The sequence below is a fragment of the Argopecten irradians genome, chromosome 9 (assembly GCF_041381155.1).
Source record: "Argopecten irradians isolate NY chromosome 9, Ai_NY, whole genome shotgun sequence".
Classification (NCBI taxonomy): domain Eukaryota; kingdom Metazoa; phylum Mollusca; class Bivalvia; order Pectinida; family Pectinidae; genus Argopecten; species Argopecten irradians.
The window spans coordinates 39,953,938-39,978,792 of record NC_091142.1 but is presented as its reverse complement, the minus strand read 5'-3'; the positions used below and the strand labels follow the sequence as shown (position 1 = coordinate 39,978,792).

At 38.6% G+C, this 24,855-nt stretch overlaps 2 protein-coding genes across 3 annotated transcripts in view; one reads left to right on the top strand and one right to left on the bottom strand.

The window, feature by feature from the left end:
* Positions 1 to 9,201, top strand: part of LOC138332318 (pescadillo homolog) — a 37,141-nt gene extending 27,940 nt beyond the window's left edge. Inside the window, exons 14-17 of one of the 2 annotated variants that reach the window (XM_069280369.1) lie at positions 4,582 to 4,638; positions 5,479 to 5,600; positions 5,880 to 6,059; positions 8,768 to 9,201. In XM_069280369.1, the coding sequence (XP_069136470.1) occupies positions 4,582 to 4,638; positions 5,479 to 5,600; positions 5,880 to 6,059; positions 8,768 to 8,836 (428 nt within the window). In that variant the 3' untranslated portion in view covers positions 8,837 to 9,201. Of the gene's footprint in view, positions 1 to 4,575; positions 4,639 to 5,478; positions 5,601 to 5,879; positions 6,060 to 8,767 lie in introns of both variants that reach the window. The other variant, XM_069280368.1, reaches the window with a different exon arrangement.
* Positions 9,202 to 15,486: 6,285 nt separating this feature from the next.
* On the bottom strand, positions 15,487 to 19,097 carry LOC138332317 (actophorin-like). Its single transcript, XM_069280367.1, has 2 exons — positions 18,788 to 19,097; positions 15,487 to 17,055 (listed from the first exon to the last, which is right to left on the bottom strand). The coding sequence occupies exons 1-2, from the start codon at positions 19,066 to 19,068 to the stop codon at positions 16,797 to 16,799; spliced, it is 540 nt and encodes a 179-aa protein (XP_069136468.1). The 5' UTR covers positions 19,069 to 19,097; the 3' UTR covers positions 15,487 to 16,796.
* Positions 19,098 to 24,855: the final 5,758 nt, after the last annotated feature.

Genomic DNA, 24,855 nt, shown 5'->3' with positions numbered 1-24,855 from the left:
GCTTTGTGATCTGTTGACGAGGGTAACAGGTCCTTTGTGATCTGGTGACAAGGGTAACTGGTCCTTTGTGATCTGGTGACAAGGGTAACTGGTCCATTTGTGATCTGGTGATGAGGGTAACTGGTCCTTTGTGATCTGGTGATGAGGGTAACTGGTGCTTTGTGATCTGTTGACGAGGGTAACTGGTGGTTTGTGATCTGGTGATGAGGGTAACTGGTGCTTTGTGATCTGTTGACGAGGGTGTTGCTGGTCCTTTGTGATCTGGTGACGAGGGTAACTGGTGCTTTGTGATCTGTTGACGAGGGTAACTGGTGCTTTGTGATCTGGTGATGAGGGTAACTGGTGCTTTGTGATCTGGGGACAAGGGTTACTGGTCCATTTGTGATCTGGTGACGAGGGTAACTGGTCATTTGTGATCTAATGACAAGGGTAACTGGTCCTTTGTGATCTGGTGACAAGGGTACCTGGTCCTTTGTGATCTGGTGATGAGGGTTAACTGGTCCTTTGTGATCTGGTAACGAGGGTAACTGGTCCTTTGTGATCTGGTGATGAGGGTAACTGGTGCTTTGTGATCTGGTGACAAGGGTAACTGGTCCTTTGTGATCTGGTGATGAGGGTAACTGGTGCTTTGTGATCTGTTGAGGAGGGTAACTGGTGCTTTGTGATCTGGTGATGAGGGTAATTGTCATTTGTGATCTAGTGACAAGGGTGTAGCTGGTCCTTTGTGATCTGGTGACGAGGGTAACTGGTCCTTTGTGATCTGGTGATGAGGGTACCTGGTCCTTTGTGATCTGGTGATGAGGGTAACTGGTGCTTTGTGATCTGTTGACGAGGGTAACTGGTGCTTTGTGATCTGGTGATGAGGGTAACTGTCATTTGTGATCAAGTGACAAGGGTGTAGCTGGTCCTTTGTGATCTGGTGAGGAGGGTAACTGGTGCTTTGTGATCTGTTGACGAGGGTAACTGGTCCTTTGTGATCTGGTGACAAGGGTAACTGGTCCTTTGTGATCTGGTGACAAGGGTAACTGGTCCATTTGTGATCTGGTGATGAGGGTAACTGGTCCTTTGTGATCTGGTGATGAGGGTAACTGGTGCTTTGTGATCTGTTGAGGAGGGTAACTGGTGCTTTGTGATCTGGTGATGAGGGTAACTGTCATTTGTGATCTAGTGACAAGGTTGTAGCTGGTCCTTTGTGATCTGGTGACGAGGGTAACTGGTCCTTTATGATCTGGTGATGAGGGTACCTGGTCCTTTGTGATCTGGTGACAAGGGTAACTGGTCCTTTGTGATCTGGTGACAAGGGTAACTGGTCCATGTGTGATCTGGTGATGAGGGTAACTGGTCCTTTGTGATCTGGTGATGAGGGTAACTGGTGCTTTGTGATCTGTTGACGAGGGTAACTGGTGGTTTGTGATCTGGTGATGAGGGTAACTGGTGCTTTGTGATCTGTTGACGAGGGTGTTGCTGGTCCTTTGTGATCTGGTGACGAGGGTAACTGGTGCTTTGTGATCTGTTGACGAGGGTAACTGGTCCTTTGTGATCTGGTGATGAGGGTAACTGGTGCTTTGTGATCTGTTGACGAGGGTAACTGGTGCTTTGTGATCTGGTGATGAGGGTAATTGGTGCTTTGTGATCTGTTGACGAGGGTGTTGCTGGTCCTTTGTGATCTGGTGACGAGGGTAACTGGTGCTTTGTGATCTGTTGACGAGGGTAACTGGTCCTTTGTGATCTGGTGACAAGGGTTACTGGTGCTTTGTGATCTGGTGACAAGGGTACCTGGTCCTTTGTGATCTGGTGATGAGGGTAACTGGTGCTTTGTGATCTGGTGAAGAGGGTAACTGGTCCTTTGTGATCTGGTGAGAAGGGTACCTGGTCCTTTGTGATCTGGTGATGAGGGTAACTTGTTCTTTGTGATCTGGTGACAATGGTAACTGGTCCTTTGTGATCTGGTGACAATGGTAACTGGTCCTTTGTGATCTGGTGACGAGGGTAACTGGTTCTTTGTGATCTGGTGATGAGTGTAACTGGTGCTTTGTGATCTGGTGACGAGGGTAACAGGTCCTTTGTGATCTGGTGACGAGGGTAGCTGGTCCTTTGTGATCTGGTGACGAGGGTAACTGGTCCTTTGTGATCTGGTGACGAGGGTAACTGGTCATTTGTGACCTGGTGAGGAGGGTAACTGGTCCATTTGTTATCTAATGACGAGGGTAACTAGTCATTTGTGATCTGGTGACAAGGGTTACTAGTCCATTTGTGATCTGGTGACAAAGGTAACTGGTCCTATGTGACTTGGTGATAAGAGTAACTGGTCCAATTATGAACTGATTATGAGGGTAACTGGTTCATTTGTGACCTGGTGACGAGGGTAACTGATCCTTTGTGACCTGGTAACAAGGGTTACTGGTCCATTTTTGATCTGGTGACGAGGGTAACTGGTCCATTTGTGATCTGGTGATGAGGGTAACTGGTCCAACTGGTCTGTAAAGTGATGAGGGAGATCTCAATCTGAAAGAAATAATTCGACAAATGAACCCAAGGCTTGTGGAGGATTGACAGCTGATATCTTTCACTCAGGTTGAGATATCTCTGTCCACTTGATAAACCCATGTAAGATTCTATTATCTCTTGTGTCTCATTTATGAAAATACTGAAAATTTCTTACTGGTAACTTTGTTAAATATTTCCTCAAGTTGATTATTAAACTTGTATTGTTAGCTCACCTGGTCCGAAGGACCAAGGTGAGCTTATGCCATACCGTGGCGTCCGGCGTCCGGCGTCCGTCGTCCGTCGTCCGTCGTCCGTCGTCCGTCCGTCCGTCCGTCCGTCCGTCAACAATCGACTTCTTCTCCATAACCGCTGGTCGGATTTCAACAAAATTTGACTGGTAGCATCCTTATGGGCTACTAACTGAAAATTGTACAAATGATGGGTCTGACCCCCCAGGGGCCTGAGGGGCGGGGCCAAAAGGGGTCAATTTGGCTATTTCCATATAAACGACTTCTTCTCTGAAACCAAGCATGGGATAGCACCCATAATGCAATGGTAGCATCCTTATAGGGTGGGGATTCAAAATTGTACAAATGATGGGGCTGACCCCCCGGGGGCCTGAGGGGCGGGGTCAAATGGGGTCCATTTGGCTATTTCCATATAAACGACTTCTTCTCTGAAACCAAGCATGGGATAGCACCCATAATGCAATGGTAGCATCCTTATAGGGTGGGGATTCAAAATTGTACAAATGATGGGGCTGACCCCCCGGGGGCCTGAGGGGCGGGGTCAAAAGGGGTCAATTTGGCTATTTCCATATAAACGACTTCTTCTCTGAAATCAAGCATGGGATAGCACTCATAATGCAATGGTAGTATCGTTATAGGGTAGGGATTAAAAATTGTACAAATGATGTGGCTGACCCCCCAGGGGCCTGAGGGGTGGGGTCAAAAGGGGTCAATTTGGCTATTTCCATATAAACGACTTCTTCTCTGAAACCAAGCATGGGATAGCACCCATAATGCAATAGTAGCATCCTTATAGGGTGGGGATTCAAAATTGTACAAATGATGGGGCTGACCCCCGGGGCCTGAGGGGCGGGGTCAAATGGGGTCAATTTGGCTATTTCCATATAAACAACTTCTTCTCTGAAACTAAGCATGAGATAGCACTCATAATGCAATGGTAGTATCTTTATAGGTTGGGGATTCAAAATTGTACAAATGATGTGGCTGACCGCCGGGGGGCCTGAGGGGCGGGGTCAAAAGGGTTCAATTTGGCTATTTCCATATAAACGACTTCTTCTCTGAAACCAAGCATGGGATAGCACCCATAATGCAATGGTAGCATCCTTATAGGATGGAGATTCAAAATTGTACAAATGATGGGGCTGACCCCCAGGGGGCCTGAGGGGCGGGGTCAAAAGGGGCCAATTTGGCTATTTCCATATAAACGACTTCTTCTCTGAAACTAAGCACGGTATAGCACCCATAATACAATGGTAGTATCCTTATAGTGTGGGAATTCAAAATTGTGCACATGATAGGGCTGACCCCCCGGGGGCCTGAGGGGCAGGGTCAAAAGTGGTCAATTTCCATATAAATGACTTTTTGTCTGCAACTAAACATGGGATTACGCTCATAATGCAATGGTAACATCCTTATAGGGTTTGGATTCAAAATTTAGCTATTTCCATATAAACGACTTCTTCTCTGCAACTAAGAATGGAAGAGCACTTATAATGCAATGGTAGCATCCTTATAGGGTTGGGATTTGAAATTGTACAAATGATAGGGCTGACCCCCGGGGCCTTAGACGGCAATAGATGCGAGGTCAAAAGGTCAATTAGGCTACTATTTTCATATTAATTACTTTGTCTCTGAACCTATGTATTGGATAGCATATTTGTATGGTATCAATAGCATCATTGTATGGTTGTGATTCAAAATTAAACTTTGGGAGTCAATTTTGCTTATTTTTCTAATTGTCTGAGTCTTGTGATAATTACTAACAAAAAACCAGGTGAGCGATACAGGCCCTCTGGGCCTCTTGTTCTTTTGAATGTTTTCTTTCATTGTTCTGTTGAAGGTGTAGGAGAGGACGATGATGATGAAGAAGAAGAAGAAGAAGAAGAAGAAGAGGACGACGAAGGTATTTAATAATATTGTTGAATAATAACATCAAAATGGTCGTGATCTTGTGATGAACATTGATAAACAGTTTGTACTTACTTTGTTAGTTACATTAGAAAGAGTTAGATATCTGAAAATATCTTTAAATATCTGAAGGTGAGTTTTATCTTTGATAATATCAGGTGTCTTTACCTTTTGAATTGCGATTTGGGATCAATTGGAATAGATTCTTTTTCCTTAATAGGAAAATATTCACATGAAAAGTACAGTTACTGTATTTGACCTATTAAGTGCCTAGGGCGCATAGAAAATGAAACAAATATGGAGGCACTTAATAGAACCAAACTTGAACTTGTCTTTCATCAAAGTTTTGCAGCAGCACAAAGTAGGCTATAAATCAATTTCCAACACAGTTATCATATTTTCATCTGCATTAATTTGAAGTTAGTGATATTGGGGCCTCCAAAATGGGCAGGGGGGTTATTAGATCAATATGGTACAATTCTGTAGGGATTGTGGCCATTATTTGGCCACAAATATACTGTCTACTATTGTATGTTTAATATTTATAATGTAATTTTTAAAACAATTTTTTTCACAATACCGGGGTTTCGAGATCCCAAAATAACATGATTAAAGTAAATTTACCATCTATTAGTTCCAACATCCTGTGATTTAGACATCATCATTTGACGTGAGTTGTGACGTCATAATCACCTGAAGGTGGGACTAATCGACTGTAAATCATACTTTACCTACGTCGTTCTGGGATCTCGAACCCTCATACTTGTATACAAGAAAGTGTTATAACACTGATTGAGCCTTTATTAAGTGATTACACTTTACATAATCTTAACAGATGAGGAAGAGGAGGAGAATTCTGAGGAAGAGGAAGTAGAGGAAGAGAAAAGAGGCAGGAAACACAAAGATGGTAAACTTCAACAAACAGAGGCCTCACCATCAAAGGCTAAAAAACAAAAGGTATAGAGATCTGTCTGCAAGGTATTGATAGCTAACTTAACGAGGAAAACGAATAAATTACAAAAATAATAGTCACATTACTTGTCAGAACAACATATTTACATTTAATTTTTTGAACAAGGATTGTTACAATTATCGTGAATAGATATATGAGCACTGTGATTTTTAAAAAAATTGAAATTGACAAAGAATTATCATAACGCCATTGATTTTAGATGATTTAAATTAATTTATTGTTGACAAGAAATTAAAGCTGTTATAACTGAACAACCTTTCTAGGTTGATCCCAACACCAGTACCATGTCTGTGGAAGCTGGCCAAATGGATGATGAGGATATCGACCAAAAACTCTCACGACAGAAGGCCGAGGAACGCAAACTGGCAGAGATGACCATCCCAAAGAAAAAGAAGAGGATGTATGACAGAGTGAGAGCAGCAATAAATAAGAAGAAACAAGAGGTACGATGTTGTATAAAATAAATATTATTTAACTTAGAAGTCACTGTATACATGTGAAGTAGATTTAGGATTCAGCTGGACTTGCCTGAAATAGTGATGATATGGTCATGACAATGTGCTGTTATTTTTGAGTCAATCTGAAATCTAAGACAGCCGCCATCTTGAAAACACAATTTGAACTTATAAGTTCTACCAATGTGATTGAGTTGTATGTCAAACCTTGTATCTTTGTCATTAGGACAATTAAATATTTATTTTTTTAATTCAATTTAATACAGATGCTCAATTTATGCTCAAAGGCAAAATATGAATTCCCCTTTGATAATGATTGTCTGTCCTTTCTACCAACCAAAAGCTGTGATTTACTCACCCTTATTAATTTCCATCTATCAAATATGTAAACCTGTCCTTCTAATGATTTCATCAGGAATTACCTGCCCTTCTTAGAATTTTTATTGGTCACGAGTTACATACCTTGATGATTTCTACCTGTCAAGTTATGATTAGATCAGAAGTTACCAAGTCTTATGACCAAGGCCGTTTTTGTTTCGTTTTTGTGACTGGCTGGACCGTTTGTAAAAATAATAAATTCAAGTATAAATCCTGTCAGACCTGTAGATTTTGCTACAGTCCTATGAGGGCTTTGCCCCAGGCTCGTCTGAAAACAATATAAAATCACCAGATCTGTCATTATATATAAATTAAAAAATGAACAACTAGGTCCAACCTGTCAAAACGTATAAACAAAAATGACCATACTCATATGATTTCATCAAATGTTACCTACCCTTATCATGGCCTTGTGATTTCAACTTTAGTTAGCGGAACTAAGGGAGGCAACCAGTCAAGTGTTGCCTATCTTTCTTATCATCAAATTACCATATGGTTTCATTGAAAGTTGTATACTATCATGATTAACTTCAAGTTTGCTGTGGAAAATAGTTGTGTCGGACCAATTCTCAATTCTAATCGATGATCGATCAAGTATGATTTTCCCAAAGACTATTGATTATGGAAGTTAATAATCAATTATTAAAATGGGAGATGTGTTGTGCTAATTTTGTACGGTTCATAACCTTTCTTGTGTTTGTGTATGTGCAAAACCACATTTCAAAATGCCTTAGACATGTTAGATAAATTAATTATCCCCCGCCCAACAAAATTGGCGGGGGATATACAAATGGGTTCCGTCCGTCTGTCCGTCCGTCCGTAAGAATGGTTTCCGGAGCATAACTCAACCAGTAGAGATGTTTCCACGAAACTTCATACACACATTGGTCTTATGGTCTAGTAATGCCTTGTGCTATTTTTAGGTTTTCATTTTTTGCATTTTTTCCGTAAGCATGGAAACATTGCTGAAAATATCATATTTTTGTACCAGGTTCGTTTCCGCAGCATAACTAGAAAACTGGTTGAGATATATGCACGGAACTCCATAGGCACATTAGTCTTATGGTCTAGTAGTGCCTTTTGCTATTTTAAGGTTTTCACTTTTTGTACTTTTTTCTGTAACCATGGAAACATCGCTGAAAATGGCAGATTTTTGTGTAAGAATCGTTTCCGGAGCACAACTCTAAAACCAGCAGAGCTATTTCCATGAAACTTCATAGACACATTGTTCTTATGTTCTAGTAGTGCCTTTTGCTATTTTTAGGTTTTCATTTTTTGCACTTTTTCTGTAACCATGGAAACATTGCTGAAAATATCATATTTTTGTACCAGGTTCGTTTCCGCAGCATAACTAGAAAACTGGTTGAGATATATGCACGGAACTCCATAGGCACATTAGTCTTATGGTCTAGTAGTGCCTTTTGCTATTTTAAGGTTTTCACTTTTTGTACTTTTTTCTGTAACCATGGAAACATTGCTGAAAATGGCAGATTTTTGTATAAGAATCGTTTCCGGAGCACAACTCTAAAACCAGCAGAGATATTTCCATGAAACTTCATAGACACATTGTTCTTATGGTCTAGTAGTGCCTTTTGCTATTTTTAGGTTTTCACTTTTTGTGCTTTTTTCTGTAACCATAGAAACATTGCTGAAAATATCATATTTTTGTAGCAGGTTCATTTCCGGAGCATAACTCTAAAACAAGCAGAGATATTTCCATGAAACTTCATAGACACATTCTTTTTATGGTCTAGTAGTACCTTTTGCTATTTTTAGGGTTTTCATTTTTTGCACTTTTTCCGTTACCATGGAAACATTGCTGAAAACATCATGGTAAATGGTAAATGTTACTTTGCAAATCTCCACCCATCTTTGTGTATATAGTCTAATATAAATGTCAAGGCTGTATACCTGATTCAACAATTGCAGCCCCGCTCTACTTGAATTATACTCCATCTTTCTTTAGCTCAACTTCCTTTTTCCTGTTTTTTTTCATACACATATAGGTCTCCACAATCAAACTTACTTCAGCTTTGATATCTCAATAGGCGGGGGATCTGAATGACTATGTCCTTGTTTGAATTTAAAAATTATTACTTCTTTATTCTGTTGGTTCATTGGATATCAGAGAAACTAAAAGGTTAAATATATATTATATATAAGAGAGTTTGCTATTATTGGTATTCAATCATAAAAATGTTAATAAGTAGATGTCATAAATTGATCATTGATACAGATTTTACAACCGATTACCAACACTAGAAGTTAGTATAAAGTACTATACTCGCAGTATTAATATTGATTGTTTTTGTTTGCAGACAAGGGTATTGACAGAAAAACGACGTTCCATAGACAAAGCCAAGAAAAAAGGAAAGAAGAAGAATTGAGAAAGGTTTGGAGAGAAAAATGACATTCTAAAGAGAAGAAAGGATGCAAATTGAATTGAAAAGAGGGAACATCAGGATTTTGTTTAACCTTAGCTTTATGCAAATTTGTGAACAGATTACCATCATATTAGTAAATTAAACCTTCTGATCAATTGACAAAGTTAACAAGTTTTAAAATGTGGCATTAAGTTTACAGTTGATCAGATTACTGGTCAAGGAAATAAGGCTGGTGAGTTATTGTTATCCCGACTACAAAGTAAAGAAATCACATGGAAGGAAGAATTATTGTTTAAGTTTGAAGCCATTGTTTCAGATTTATTTATTCTGAATTTCTTTGGAAGAAATAAAGGTTATTACACTGCAAATGTTTCCTGTGTTTTCTACAATAAATATTAATGCATTATTATTTTTGCATACCTTTGTACTTCGGGAGTTATGAAAGGATTTTGTAATTCAGTAAAACTTGACAATTTCCCTATTTTACAAAAGTATTCTTTCCAATCCACCACAATGAAGATAAGTTACCATTACTGCATTCACTGTAATTAGAGCCCTTCTTCTGAAGGAGATAAAAGTTATATAAACGCCCCCCAAACCATGGATTAAACAAAGTTTTACAACTGTCTGATCCTTATAATATTGGCATTGTCTCCTATATTACATGAAATTCATGTTATGGCATTGTGTATAATCTTTGGAGTCTTTTATTTGTAAATCATGACTTAGTAATGCATCTTAAAGGAAACAAGAGGCCCAAAGGGCCTTAACGGTCATCTGACTACCTTGGCAATAGTAAAATAATTTTCATATGGTGTCACTTTGTCAGGACCATGTCAGGATCATTTTCAATTTCTTTCAACAAATTTTATTTCAAACAAGAGGCCAAAGGGCCTTAACATGTAGGAAATTAATTAGATATAGTGTCATGGTAGCTATCTTCGATTTAGGATCAACCAGAGATGTAACACTTTGTCGGGACCATGTCAGGATCATTTCATGCAAGTTTCAGCCAAATCGCACCGGTAGAACTTGAGAAGAAGTTCAAAATATGTTTTTAAGATGGCGACTGTGGTGGCCATCTTGGATTTCGGTTCGATCCGAACAATAACAACACTTTGTCGGGACCATGTCAGAATTATTTCATGCAAGTTTCAGCCATATCGCACTGGTAGAACTTGAGAAGAAGTTCGAAATGTGTTTTCAAGATGGCGGCCATCTTGGATTTAGGATCGACCCGAAAAAAATAACAACACTTTGTCGGGATCATGTCAGGATCATTTAATGTTAGTTTCAGCCAAATCGCACTGGTAGAACTTGAGAAGAAGTTCAAAATGTGTTTTCAAGATGGCGGCTGTGGTGGTCATCTTGGATTTCGGATGGACCCGAAAAATAACAACATTTTGTTAGGACCATATCATGATCATTTCACACAAGTTTCAGCCAAATCGAACCGATAGAACTTGAGAAGAAGTTCAAATGTGTTTTAAAGGTGGCGGCTGTGGCGGCCATCTTGGATTTCAGATCAACCCGAAAAATAACAACACTTTGTCGGGACCATGTCAGGATCATTTCATGCAAGTTTCAGCCAAATCGCACCGGTAAAACTTGAGAAGAAGTTCAAAATGTGTTTTCAAGATGGCGGCTGTGGCAGCCATCTTGGATTTAGGATCGACCCGAAATAACAAAACTTTGTCGGGACTATGTCAAGATCATTTCATACAAGTTTCAGCCAAATCAAACCGGTAGAACTTGAGAAGAAGTTCAAAATGTGTTTTAAAGATGGCGACTGTGGCGGCCATCTTGGATTTTGGATCAACCCGAAAAATAACAACACTTTGTCAGGACCATGTCAGGATCATTTCATGCAAGTTTCAGCCAAAATCGCACCGGTAGAACTTGAGAAGAAGTTCAAAATGCGTTTTCAAAATGGCGGCTGTGGCAGCCATCTTGGATTTAGGATCGACCCGAAAAATAACAAAACTTTGTCGGGACCATGTCAGGATCATTTCATGCAAGTTTCAGCCTAATTGCACTGGTAGAACTTGAGAAGACGTTCAAAATGTGTTTTCAAGATGGCGGCTGTGGCGGCCATCTTGGATTTAGGATCGACCCGAAAAATAACAAAACTTTGTCAGGACCATGTCAAGATCATTTCATGCAAGTTTCAGCCAAATCGAACCGGTAGAACTTGAGAAGTTCAAAATGTGTTTTCAAGATGGCAGCTGTGGCGGCCATCTTGGATTTAGGATCGACCCGAAAAATAACAACACTTTGTCGGGACCATGTCAGGATCATTTTATGCAAGTTTCAGCCAAATCGCACTTGGTAGAACTTGAGAAGAAGTTCAAAATGTATTTTCAAGATGGCGGCTTTGGCAGCCATCTTGGATTACGGATCGACCCGAAAAATAACAACACTTTGTCGGGACCATGTCGGGATCATTTCATGCAAGTTTCAGCCAAATCGAACCGGTAGAACTTGAGAAGAAGTTCAAAATGTTTTTTCAAGATGGCGGCTGTGGCGGCCATCTTGGATTTAGGATCGACCCGAAAAATAACAACACTTTGTCGGGACCATGTCAGGATCATTTCATGCAAGTTTCAGCCAAATCGCACTGGTAGAACTTGAGAAGAAGTTCAAAATGTGTTTTCAAGATGGTTGCTGTGGCGGCCATCTTGGATTTAGGATCGACCCGAAAAATAACAAAACTTTGTCGGGACCATGTCAGGATCATTTCATGCAAGTTTCAGCCTAATCGCACCAATAGAACTTGAGAAGAAGTTCAAAATGTGTTTTCAAGATGGCGGCTGTGGTGGTCATCTTGGATTTCGGATGGACCCGAAAAATAACAACATTTTGTTAGGACCATATCATGATAATTTCATGCAAGTTTCAGCCAAATCGAACCGATAGAACTTGAGAAGAAGTTCAAATGTGTTTTAAAGGTGGCGGCCATCTTGGATTTCAGATCGACCCGAAAAATAACAACACTTTGTCGGGACCATGTCAGGATCATTTCATGCAAGTTTCAGCCAAATCGCACCGGTAGAACTTGAGAAGAAGTTCAAAATGTGTTTTCAAGATGACGGCTGTGGCGGCCATCTTGGATTTAGGATCGACCCGAAATAACAAAACTTTGTCGGGACTATGTCAAGATCATTTCATACAAGTTTCAGCTAAATCGAACCGGTAGAACTTGAGAAGAAGTTCAAAATGTGTTTTAAAGATGGCGACTGTGGCGGCCATCTTGGATTTTGGATCAACCCGAAAAATAACAACACTTTGTCAGGACCATGTCAGGATCATTTCATGCAAGTTTCAGCCAAAATCGCACCGGTAGAACTTGAGAAGAAGTTCAAAATGTGTTTTCAAGATGGCGGCTGTGGCGGCCATCTTGGATTTAGGATCGACCCGAAAAATAACAAAACTTTGTCGGGACCATGTCAGGATCATTTCATGCAAGTTTCAGCCTAATTGCACTGGTAGAACTTGAGAAGAAGTTCAAAATGTGTTTTCAAGATGGCGGCTGTGGCGGCCATCTTGGATTTAGGATCGACCCGAAAAATAACAAAACTTTGTCAGGACCATGTCAAGATCATTTCATGCAAGTTTCAGCCAAATCGAACCGGCAGAACTTGAGAAGAGAAGAAGTTCAAAATGTGTTTTCAAGATGGCGGCTGTGGCGGCCATCTTGGATTTAGGATCGACCCGAAAAATAACAACACTTTGTCGGGACCATGTCAGGATCATTTCATGCAAGTTTCAGCCAAATCGCACTGGTAGAACTTGAGAAGAAGTTCAAAATGTCTTTTCAAGATGGCGGCTGTGGCGGCCATCTTGGATTTAGGATCGACCCGAAAAATAACAACACTTTGTCGGGACCATGTCAGGATCATTTCATGCAAGTTTCAGCCTAATTGCAAAGGTAGAACTTGAGAAGAAGTTCAAAATGTTTTTTCAAGATGGCGGCTGTGGCGGCCATCTTGGATTTAGGATCGACCCGAAAAATAACAACACTTTGTCGGGACCATGTCAGGATCATTTCATGCAAGTTTCAGCCAAATCGCACTGGTAGAACTTGAGAAGAAGTTCAAAATGTGTTTTCAAGATGGTTGCTGTGGCGGCCATCTTGGATTTAGGATCGACCCGAAAAATAACAACACTTTGTCAGGACCATGTCAGGATCATTTCATGCAAGTTTCAGCCAAATCGCACTGGTAGAACTTGAGAAGAAGTTCAAAATGTGAAAAGTTAACGCACGGCGGACGACGACGGACGAAACATGAGTGACTATAGGTCATCCCGACCCTTCGGGTCAGATGACCTAAAAACGCAGATCATATGCATGTTTACTATGAAAGCTTGATAGGCTATGACAGAGTACGGAAATATTTAAATTATTCCACAACTTTCATATTGTTCCCTTATAATTGCACCACGTTATGTTAGTTTATACGTGCCCTGGGCACTAATTACAGTGACTATGGTAGTACAAACTGATCTCTGACCCAACTGGTAGGTTTTCATAGGCCAACTTTTGATTTTTTGTTTCAGAAATAGTGCCTTTAAGTGAAAATTTTTGAATATTGTTTGACACATAATATGGAGGGACCTGTATTTTATCCAAAGATGTACTCCATTGATGATATCCTCGATACTCCTGGGGTTACTATCACATCCGTTATATCCACCCCTGCACTATCACATAGTAAAACTGGAGGCTACAGAAGACACAGGTGATGTGGTTGACCGTGTTGCTTTGAAGATGGGCACCATGTGCACTCTATCTGTAATCTTCAAAGGAAATCTCTGCAGGCCTGTAATTGGTCCTTTTTTTTTCTTCTCTTGAACTGGCTCCAGTTTTACTGAGATAGTCCAGGAATGGATATATCCGTGACCACTGGAGTATATACCAAGGATGCATTTATGGAACCTACAGCACAATACTACGTGAAGAAATATTGCCTGTGTACTAGATAGATAGAGACACTTTGAACCCATTTCATTTAAATAGTTCAATCACACATATCTTTAATCAGGGGTAAAATTTAGTCTGTTGGATGTGTTGAAATATAAGTTATATATAACAATATGGCAAACATGAACATTATGTATCTCTCAACCATATGAAACCAAATGGTTGGCTGGTTAGGTTAACAAGACTTTAATCTAGGCAAATTCTGCACCGAGGTAAGTAGGGTTCCCCCAGTGTGTGAAACAATATCAACAATGAACATAAATTGTTTTAAAGTATGGAAGATCACAATGTTAGTTTCAGCATTGAGAATTTTCAAAGATTTTGTAAAGAAATTTTATACCCAGATGCATCTACACACTTTTTATCATATCTTTATAGTTTTATTTTGACTTAAAAGAAGCAAACAAAGGAGGAAGATGGCAGTCCAAGTGTTTACAAGTGTGAATATATAAACACTATCTTCACAGAGGTGGACAATTATGAAAATGCTGTCAAAGAAATTTGCTTTCCATACTGTGTAAAATTTCTTTAATATTGGAAAAAAAAAATTAAGTCTTTGAAAAAGTCAAAATGCATGAAATATAGTGGGGAAAAAAACCAGCAGTAATGCATACTTATCCCTTGAATGTATTAAGAGTATATTACATTGTACAACTCATCCTGATCTATCAAGAGTAACTTCCCTTCGTTTCACTCAGCCACCCAATACAACCGTAGCTACTGAGGGGAGATGTGTAATGCCCGATGTCGTTCAGGTTACCACCCAATACAGAGAGTCGGATCTATTAACAAAGGGAAGTAACTCAAGTATCAGAATGCTGATATCGATTGCCTGGTTGTGCTATTATAATTACTAGTGATGTTAATCAGAATTCATGCGATGTCAGTTTTGAAAAGTATAACATCCTGTTATCTTGGATAAACATTTCTTTTTGTGAACCACAGGCCTGAAGAGACTCTTTGTGGATTACATTCACAGAGCACAACCCAGTCAACCACTGTACGTTATTAGTATTTAGTAACTTCTTTTGGTGTACAAACGAGCAACCACCTCCTGGACCTGTCTCATCTGTTGTTGTACACCGAGCAGTCAGTTTTGCTATGATAATCCAGGGGTTGGTTCAAGGACTGTCATCCAATGCTTTTAATACAAATCATTTCCAGCTGGTGAAAAGCCTACTCATACGACAAAGCCAGTATTTTTATTTCTCCCAGATAGGAAATAGAACTCAACAGCAGCCATTTTATTTAAAGATGCTCCACCGCTGACAAATGTTTTGTTTTTATCAAAAACATGTGAACCAATTAGTACTTTTCTTCAGTTATGGAAGCTTCTTTCTTTAAACCACTGCCAACAACGATATTGCAGCTATGGCACTCTATGTCCTATATAAAATGAAGTGCTAATTGCGCACGCACCAAAAGCAATGTAAATTAATTTGCGTTATTTTTTGTGTTAAATTAAACATATATCATACATGATTAAAACCAACTACTGTTCAAATGATGAGTATCATTTATGCTGTCGGCAGTGGAGCATCTTTAAATAAAGTGCACCGGAGTACATGTAAAATCTTGCAATTTAATGAAAACCATCAAAACAAAAGTATTTCTTTGATGACAGGCCCTGATCCAAAAATAACCATTGAAATGTTCGACACTGTACAAGTGAAATGTTCATAATTTGTTTATTGATGAATACAAAATGGTGTTTTGGCATTACATCATTTTTTATGGTAAAGTGTAGCGACTATAAGTGTAAACTGACTAGTTTTGTAACATATCACTAACAAAACTTTTTCTAAAGGCCCACTACCTTTCCAAAACTGCCTTTGATATTTAAAACAGGAATGCAAAACGAGATTGATAATTTTGTAGAGTTTTGTAAGTTATCAGCTTACCATTGATATTACACTTATCACTTTCTGAACAATTAAATCAAAATAGAGAATTTTCGTAAAGCGGGTTATCTAAGTTTCCTGTCGTCGTCCTAATTACCGCGTGTTAGTTGTTTATCCCTGTGCAAGACGGCAAAACAGCAGTATGCAATTAGTCTTCACTGTTAACATATATATTACGCAGGAAATTTTGTAGTAACGTCATCTTCAGCCATCGATATATATTTTTAATGTTATTGTTTTTATGAAACTTTTTTTTTTTTTTTTGAAAGGTAGTGGGCCTTTAAAAAAATTATTATCATTTCTTAAAAAAAAAAAAAAACAAAAAAAAAACATAATGCTTATCCTCATCTAGAAGTAGACGATTTTTGTCAGCAGGACACAATTTGACTGCACATTATAACCCATTAGTCCAAATAGTAATGATGGGATTGCGGCTGAAAATAGAAGAACCAGAATAATAATAATAAGAAGAAACAGAGCAATCACAACAAGTTCCCCACTCTGTTGGGAGAATTTAATTATGCATTGAACCTAAGTTTCTGATTTGTAAATGCCAGCTTAGATGCAGCTATTCGTTTGTATGATTTCTAAGAGGACTATAAGTCAGAGTTGTACATCTCTGTTATGTATCATGCATGTAGATCAAGTCCAATGCACATTGTTCCCGTTATCACATACTTAGCTAATTTGAATCAAAGTTATCCTTAATCAAAGCATGCAGCATTGTCTTGAAAATCGTTAGAGTCTAGGCTACTCTTTTGAATTCAAAGTGTTGGTCTAATACAAATAAAAATTTATCTTTTTGTCAGCAATGATAAGTTATACATAATTATGGATCTGAAAATTATTTTTAGGTTATTTGCATTTATAATATATATATATGTTCATATCAGATGCGTGTTCCCATGTATATTATGAAGAACAGCATATTAATAGCATTAATCCAGTCTAGCTGAAGGTATGTCCAATACATTTCCAAACTTGAGACCAGTCGGCTATTTAAGCAGATGACACAATGCCATAACAGGCTTGATGAAAACCAAATTGATGCAGTCTCTCAGTAAAGAAGCACTGTCTTCAGTTATGCATTAGGATTAAAATCATCGCTATGCTGCTGTTGTTGTTGAACTTGTTCTCCTCCACCCTTGCAGTGACATAATCTTTGTTGCTGTAGATGCTCTTTATCCAACTTTATCTTTAGCCTCTCACAAATGGTGTCTTCCGAAAGGTCAGAGGGATCTGCTGCCTGTATGATGTCCCCAAGATTCAACTTGATTTTCAAGGCGTTTAAGCTGGATGCATGTACCATCTTTTGTTTCATCGCTGCACTATCAGGGGCCCTGAAAAGAAAAACAAGAAAAAGAGGTGAAGAGCAGAGACTTGGGGTAACTATCGCCTAAAATTTTAAATATTGCAATACTATAGTTATATAATATGCGTTATATAAAATACGCTCATTACTAACATTAACAATGATCATGTTTCATAAGAAATGTAGAACAATACGTTTATGTTATATTTTGCTTCTTGGTTATGTAAAAGAATTAGCCTGAGTGAATTGTCCCTTTAATTCTCATTTTAGAATGTTCTCATAAAAAACCAAGGAGCCAAAATTAGACCTCCAAAAAAAAGTCTCCCGACCGACCGACCCCATTTTTTTTTGGCTATGTAACACTATATACAATGGTTTTGAGATTCCAAAACGATGGGAGTCAAGTACTATTTACTAGGGGTGACTATCGCCTACAATTTTAACCATTGCAATACTATTGCTATCGAGGGAAACACTACTGCAATAGTTTAACTATTGCAAACTACAATTGCGATAGTATTGCACTCTGAATTTGATGAAAATCTAGTCGAATTGGCTGCCATGACTTACAGCTAGTGCAATATTGGTTAAGAGTTACTTTCCTTTACCTGCTAGCGTCGGTACCAATTCAAACTCGATGGAGATCGTGATTGAGAACATTGTCTGTGTTTGCATTTGATTGAAAAGAATGGAAAAAAAGAGCCCTGATTCTATCGCGGGGGCCATGGATATGAGCGCCGAAGACGCGAGCAGTATTTACCGGTATTCAATTTCCTGCATTCTAGTGAATTTGGGTACTGAAATTGCAAATCTCAAAGCATACATTTTTCCTTCCTTAACTAAAGATGCACAAGTCTGAAATCAAACAGGCAGCCTCTGCAGGGCTATAGCTACTGAACTTTGACATTCTGACAACCCAGTTTTTTTGGGTTTTTTTTTAATGCAGCCCCGGGGCCCGGGCTGCCAGGCTGCTTTTAGTGTCGACCCCTGAATCTTTTCAGTGTTTATAGTAGAATATAGGTTTGGAGTATTATAATAATATGTATTTTTATGTTATATTACAGAAACAACTTTATAATATCAAGAATTTATACGCGAGAAGGATTTGTCATTCAGAGTTTTGGACGAATACGTGGCAAGCACTTTTGTGTTTGTGAACTGACCATAATGTTGGGGGACGACCGATTTTCCTTTGATGTAGCTTGCGGGTGCCAGACTTACCGTCTTACTTTTTGAAGTTGGCCATCATTTCATGAGCTGTCATATTTTGTAATGGAAATTTCAGACATTTCTTCTAAATCTTCCCCTAAGCAAGTTAAGAACAACTTTCACGCCATAAATGACAAGTTGCTTGCTAGTTAAGCTATTGTTTTTCATATGTTTGTAATCCTTTGAGCAAGAGTCTAAAACTCCAAAGCCAGACTCATTTAGACGCCTTTGTTCTAGAATCTGTGTCACAGTCATAACGTGAATCGCCTATGAATTATTTTGGGCAATTCTATTTCTATTATGGGTTTTTAAATAACTTGCCATTTTACTTAAATAATGTTTCGGGTAGTTGTTAAATATCTACAAAAATGTGACGTTAATTAGGCCTATTATTTTTCATGCTGAATCACCCACTGGAGGACTATCCTGATTCGTGAACCGCCATGACGGGACCGGTTTATCGAGTTAGGAAAAGTAGGTGGTCAAAGAAGCTTTGAACTCAATACATTTAAAGCAACCAAATAAGCATTTCAGTTTAATCATTTCCTTACCATGACACGAAAATGGCCTTTGAAATCATCTTCCCTTCTGTATCCTTACGACCTCCGTATTCAAAAACGCCATACCGGCACTGGTCCTTCGGCATTTTCGTCATGAATTCATCGTATGCGTCGAACATGTCGTCATGTTTACCACATGACACCTCAGTTTCTAATTCAACTTCAGTATAGTTCTTGTTGAGCTTGAAAACACAACATTTTGCAGTATGTTCTGTCTTAAGCCTCTCATAAGCTTTGACACAATCATCGTTGGTCTTCACTCCGGACGCCATATTGGAAATGTGAGGTGTGCCTGTGCAGCTTCCTGGTCACGTGTTTATTAGTTCGAAGTTCAACTTCCTTATTTGTACATTTTGCAAAGCGGTGCGTGACTCACAACTGGTGAATATTTTACGCAGGGTCCACGTGATGTTCTTTGTGTGCCGCTTATGCACGAGCAAACAAAATTGTCAAAACTTCCATTTGAAGGCGTTTATTTGCCACAAAAAAAAAAAAACACTTTCAAATCAATATTAAAAAGAAAATATTCAACATACCTCTCTTTCAACAGACAAATAAAAAACAAGAAAGTCGAGTGGAGTCCATAAATTAATTTATATCTATTCATAGTTCAGATACATGATTTAAATTCATACGGATTTTTCCTTTTATCAAGGACGTATATCAACCTGAACGGTAGCTCCGGTTGGGACGTATATATCACTTATAAATCCTTGTAATTAAATAGGATATCTTTGTCTCAATGTTTTCCTATTGTTATTTTATTTCCCCCCAAACTTTATATAGGATCTATGCCATTGATGAATTACATGTAAGAATCAATGTCTTAATTTTGGATCCCCAAAGCCATCGATTTTTGTGATGTTTTAAATATAATGGAAGTTTTGTTGTTTAAAGATGCTCCACCGCCGACAGAGCGTAAATGATATTCATCATTTGAACAATAATTGGCGTTTAATCGTGTATATATATGCCTAATTAGCACAAAAAATGACATAAAATAATTTAGTTCGCCTTTGGTGCATGCGCAATCATTACTTCATTCCATATAGGATATAGTGGCACGGAATTTTTTCGGGATGCAATTAATTATTTTTCATATTTTTAACTTGAAGTAAAATAAGAAGTTCAAACTTTTCAATTGTGGTAATGGTGTGAAGTAAGGAACTTTTGTAACTGAAGAAAAATACTAAATCGTCTGTTCCTATTTTTGATAGTGAAAAAATACCATTTGTCAGCGGTGGAGTATCTTTAACAGCAAACTTAATATTTATTGAGAATATGTAAATATAAAGTTTGTTTTTAAGCAATTTAAGGAGCTCATACGTAATTGGATCAAGGATGCGATCTACATGGTTTCAAAAACACGAAATATATTTTCTGGTTGTTGACAGAGAAAACTTTGCAAAAATTATCAAGATTCGCAAAATTTCCACAAGCATAAACGATACCGATCATTTTAAAAATACACTGGCGTTTAATCGTGTACATATATGTCAAATTTACACAAACAATAATATAAAATAATTTATTTTGCTTTTGGTGCATGTGTAATCTGTACTTCATTCCATTTAGGACATACATTTGTAGTGACACAAATTTTTTTTCGGGATGCAATTGAATAACCTATTTTTGTTGGATAGTTTGAGATTCGGGCACACATGGACGTTACCATACAAGGCAAAAACTACCGTCCTATAATATATTTGGAGCAATTGACAAAGGATATGTGGGATTTGAATTATGAAATACAGATCAAAGATTGAGAGCTGCAACGTAGAACAATCAATTCGTGGTTTGTCAAGCACGAAAGGAACGCCATCTGTTTGAAATGCTAGAAACAAGGCCATTTCACCAGAGTTTGTTTCATAGAACGGAAATGGCAAAGGGAAATAGAACCCGAAGAACCTAATTCTAGGAAAAGAAGAGATGAATAAAGAACGAGTGAATTTACTGGACGAAAGCAGCTTATTTTGGACTTTCTACTGGAGATTGAACTTAAGCACATTTTTTTGAAATACCATTACTGATTTCATTTCTAGTATATATCATTATACTTCTTTGTTAATCGAAGTTCAAGTTACACAAATCTGGATTGTCTTGGCAATATTTTTCTCGTTATTTTTATATAAAAATACGGAGACAACAATACACGTTCCATGAATTTCATTGCCAAGCGCACATTTAGAGAGGAGGCAGATATAATCTGATGAAAATAGCATGACACTGGCAAAATAGTCGATGAATCTGATGAAAATAGCATGACACTGGCAAAATAGTCGATGAATCTGATGAAAATAGCATGACACTGGCAAAATAGTCGATGGAGTCATATATATATATAACAGTAGTCACTACGTATGACGGGGGGGGGGGGGGCAAACATGTCTTTTTGACCCCCCATTTTCGCCGACTGAAATGTTCTAAAAATGCATATTTGAAAGAAAAAAGAGTCCTCCTGCACAATTTTCGTACTTCATTCTAAAAAAATTTCCGCTGCGCGGCGCATTTCCTAAAACGTTCAAGCACATAATGTTCAAACCTTTAAAGGGCCACTACCATTCCGGAACGGCTTTTAATTTTTAAAATGGGAAGGTAAAACGAGATCGATAATTTTGTAGAGTCGCAAAAGTTATTAACTTACCGTTAATACTACGTTTATCATCACCTTCTGAACAATTTGATTGATATAAATAAAACGCTAAATTTTCATAACGCGGGTCGTCTTATGTTTCCCGCCGTCATGCTAAATACCGGGCGGTAATGGACTATCACTGCGCCAGACGGCAAAACAGCGGAATATCTTTCCACTGTTATCATATATTACCCAGGAAATCTTGCATATGTTTGGTATTGTAACCTCAGCTTAGGCCATCTGATATATTTTCTGCTGTTATTAATGTTTTTAAGAAACATTTATTTTTTGCTCCGGAAAGGTAGTGGGCCTTTAATAGTAGTAATTCAATACACATGAACTACACTAAAAATGTCCATTAAGGGATTCTACGTACTGCATTTGTATTTCAAAAATGTCTCTTAAAAGATTACTTTGTTTATATGTCTTAGCAAGACAATTAATTCATTATTATTTTGAGTTACAAAACAATGTGCCGATGGTGTGAAGCCGGTATGTTCAGATCGAGCAGGGCTGCACAATGATATGACAACACAATTATCACAATTATCATTTTTAAATGCAGGTTACTTTAAATCGAAAAATTACCATGGTAAGAACGCTTTAATATCATTAAAATACATCGTTAAACATTCTAAAATCGTAATTTTTTTCCCGGGGGAGACCCCCGGACCCCCCAAACTCCAAAATCTCGCGCCTTCGGACGCTCGCAAATTCATCAAAATGCATTGTAAAACTCATCTTAGCCATTCTAAATCGTAATATTTTTTCCCGGGAAAGACCCCCGAACCCACATAACACCAAAATCTCGCGCTTTCGGGCGCTCGCAAAATCATCAAAATACACTGTAAAATTCATCTCAGCCATTCTAAATCGTAATATTTTTCCCGGGGTCGACCCCCAGACCCCATAATCGCTCACACGCTAATTTGGCCAGTTTTCGTTAATTTCCTTTTAGCGACCCCACTGTCTATAAATGTGTACAAGGATTATATTTAAAGTATATATGGTTGTGTGTTGAATTCATCTCCTCCTGTAGGTGCGGCGGGGTGGGGGGGGGGGGTTACAAAATATTGAGGACCTTTGCCCCCCCCCCCCCCCTTACGTTTTATCTTCCTACGCCACTGATTGGGGTGAACCTCAGATAGCGTTAACTGATGAGTGTCGGCCAGTGTCAGAACCCGAACAGGCACTGGCCATATCCTGATAAAAACACAGTCTTTTATCTCTCCCGTCAAAACCAAAAATCGTCATACCTACCACAAACAATATCCTTACATTTTACGACCGTTAATGACCCTTAAGCATGTCGTAATATCAATAGTGGGAGTGATATTCTGAATTTATATACCGTGATAAAGACAGCATGTGGTAAGAAGAGATAACATTGCTCTCACATTGATACTGTTTTAAATAGTTCTTTTTAAATCGTATATCGCGCCTGACATAATGTGTTCATTCAAATAGAATGTACATTTTGTAATATGTTTGTAGGGAACAACCTTAATTATTTGTTCAATTTCAGGTGAATTTGTTCAGGTCAAAGGACTATGTATGGTTTGGGCCCCTTTTGGGTCCCAAATTAATAAAATTTTAGCATTTAAATTTTTGAGTTTATATATAAAGTATATCCCTAATTTAATTGTAATGATAGTGTTCAAATTTTGCAGCTTCAGTTGCCATGATACCCACTCGAAATATGCATATATTACGAAAATGTGAAAATTTTGAGAATTATACCTGCTGCCCCTAAATGCATAACCGTAAAAGGCGACTAAATTTAGGATATTATCTTTTCTTTTCTTCCTATCTGACTTCATCTTTCCTAATGCCTTCCTTGGCACCGCCTCACTTTTGGCCTTGAGTTGAGCGTTCGCCCCTGTGAGGAAGGCTCTGGGTTCTGTCCCCTGGCCGAGACACACCAAAGTCTATAAAAGTGGTAGTTTCTGCTCCTGCTTAACGCTCATCCTCGATAATCCAGAGGTTCCGATCACTTACGACCATACACACGTAAGTGATCGGAAGCCCTGGAATATCGAGGATGGCTTAACGAACTGCATACAGGGAGTGGGACGACTGGTTCGCACGTTGTCAGTAAAATGTGACCGGGTGGGGTGTGTTACTTGGTGTCTTCGGTGGCATGCTTCAGTGATATAGCACTATAAAAGGACAACAGTTCCACTTTACAAGAAGACACAATAGGAATATACCGCAGTCTCCCAGGACACCCACCTCGCACAACTTACACGCAACGCACCGCATAAATGGGAGGCCGTCCTTACATGACCATAGTTGTTAATAGGACGTTAATAAATCAAACAAACAAACAATCAATTATAGAAAGGTTTTAGGTCATCTGACCCACAGGGTCAGGATGAAGGGTCAGGATGACCTATTATTATCATGCACCGTCCGTCGTTGTGCGTCGTCCGCCGTGCGTAAACTTTCGTTGAAACTTTTCATTCAAACGACTTCTTCCCCATAACCAAAAGGCCATTGTACTGATATTTGGCCTGTAGCATGCTGGGATGAAGGGTTAGCAAGTTTGGTCAAATGAATGACCTTGACCTTCATTCAAGGTCACAAGGGTTAAGATAGGCTAAAATCTTTAAACGACTTCTTGTGAATAGCTAAGAGGCTTTGAAACCTGATATTGGGTCTGTGGCATGCTTGAATGAAGGGATACCGAGTTTGTTCAAATGAATGACCTTGACCTTCACTCAATGTCACAGGGGTCAAAAAGGCTAAAATCTTTAAATTACTTTTTCTCAAGAACCAGAAGGCCCTTGGTACTCATATTGAGCCTGTGACATGCTGGGATTAAGGGCTACCAAATTTGTTCAAATTAATGACATTGACCTTCTTACAAGGTCACAGAGGTCTAAAAGGTTTAAATCTTTAAACGACTTCTTCTCAAGAACCGAAAGTCCAAGGATACCCATTTTGGGCCTGTGACATGCTGGGATGAAGGGCTTGTTAAAAAGAATGACCTTGATCTTCATTCAAGGTCACAGGGGCCAAACAGGCTAAAATCTTTTATCAACTATGTTGTGTTGTGCCAATAGTCAGATGACCGTTAAGGCCCATGGACCTCTTGTTTGTTTTAGAAACCAAAGAACACATCATTGAAAAAACTTTATATTTCTCCTTAAGATGTATTAGAATAGCAGACACATTCTCAGTAATTATCAAGTTTGTTCAAGAATGCGCGCTAGACAAAAACCTATCAAAAATTGCCAAAATTGTCAAAATTTCCACATTTTTATAATTTATGCATATTTTGGAAGGCTACCATGGTAACATTCTCATCCATCAGAGTTACTTCCCTTCATTTCACTCTGTCAGTTGGTATAGCGATAGCTTGACAGCCGATGGGGCCCTAGAATGCCATGGTAACTACATCTGCAAAATTAGAAGAAGAAAA

Excerpts from the sequence above, each read along its gene's own strand:
- LOC138332317 (XM_069280367.1), bottom strand. The coding sequence starts at position 19,068 with ATGGCGTCCGGAGTGAAGACCAACGATGATTGTGTCAAAGCTTATGAG. Across the intron at positions 17,056-18,787 it reads AAGGCCATTTTCGTGTCATG|GGCCCCTGATAGTGCAGCGA; the intron begins GTAAGGAAATGA and ends TTTTCTTTTCAG.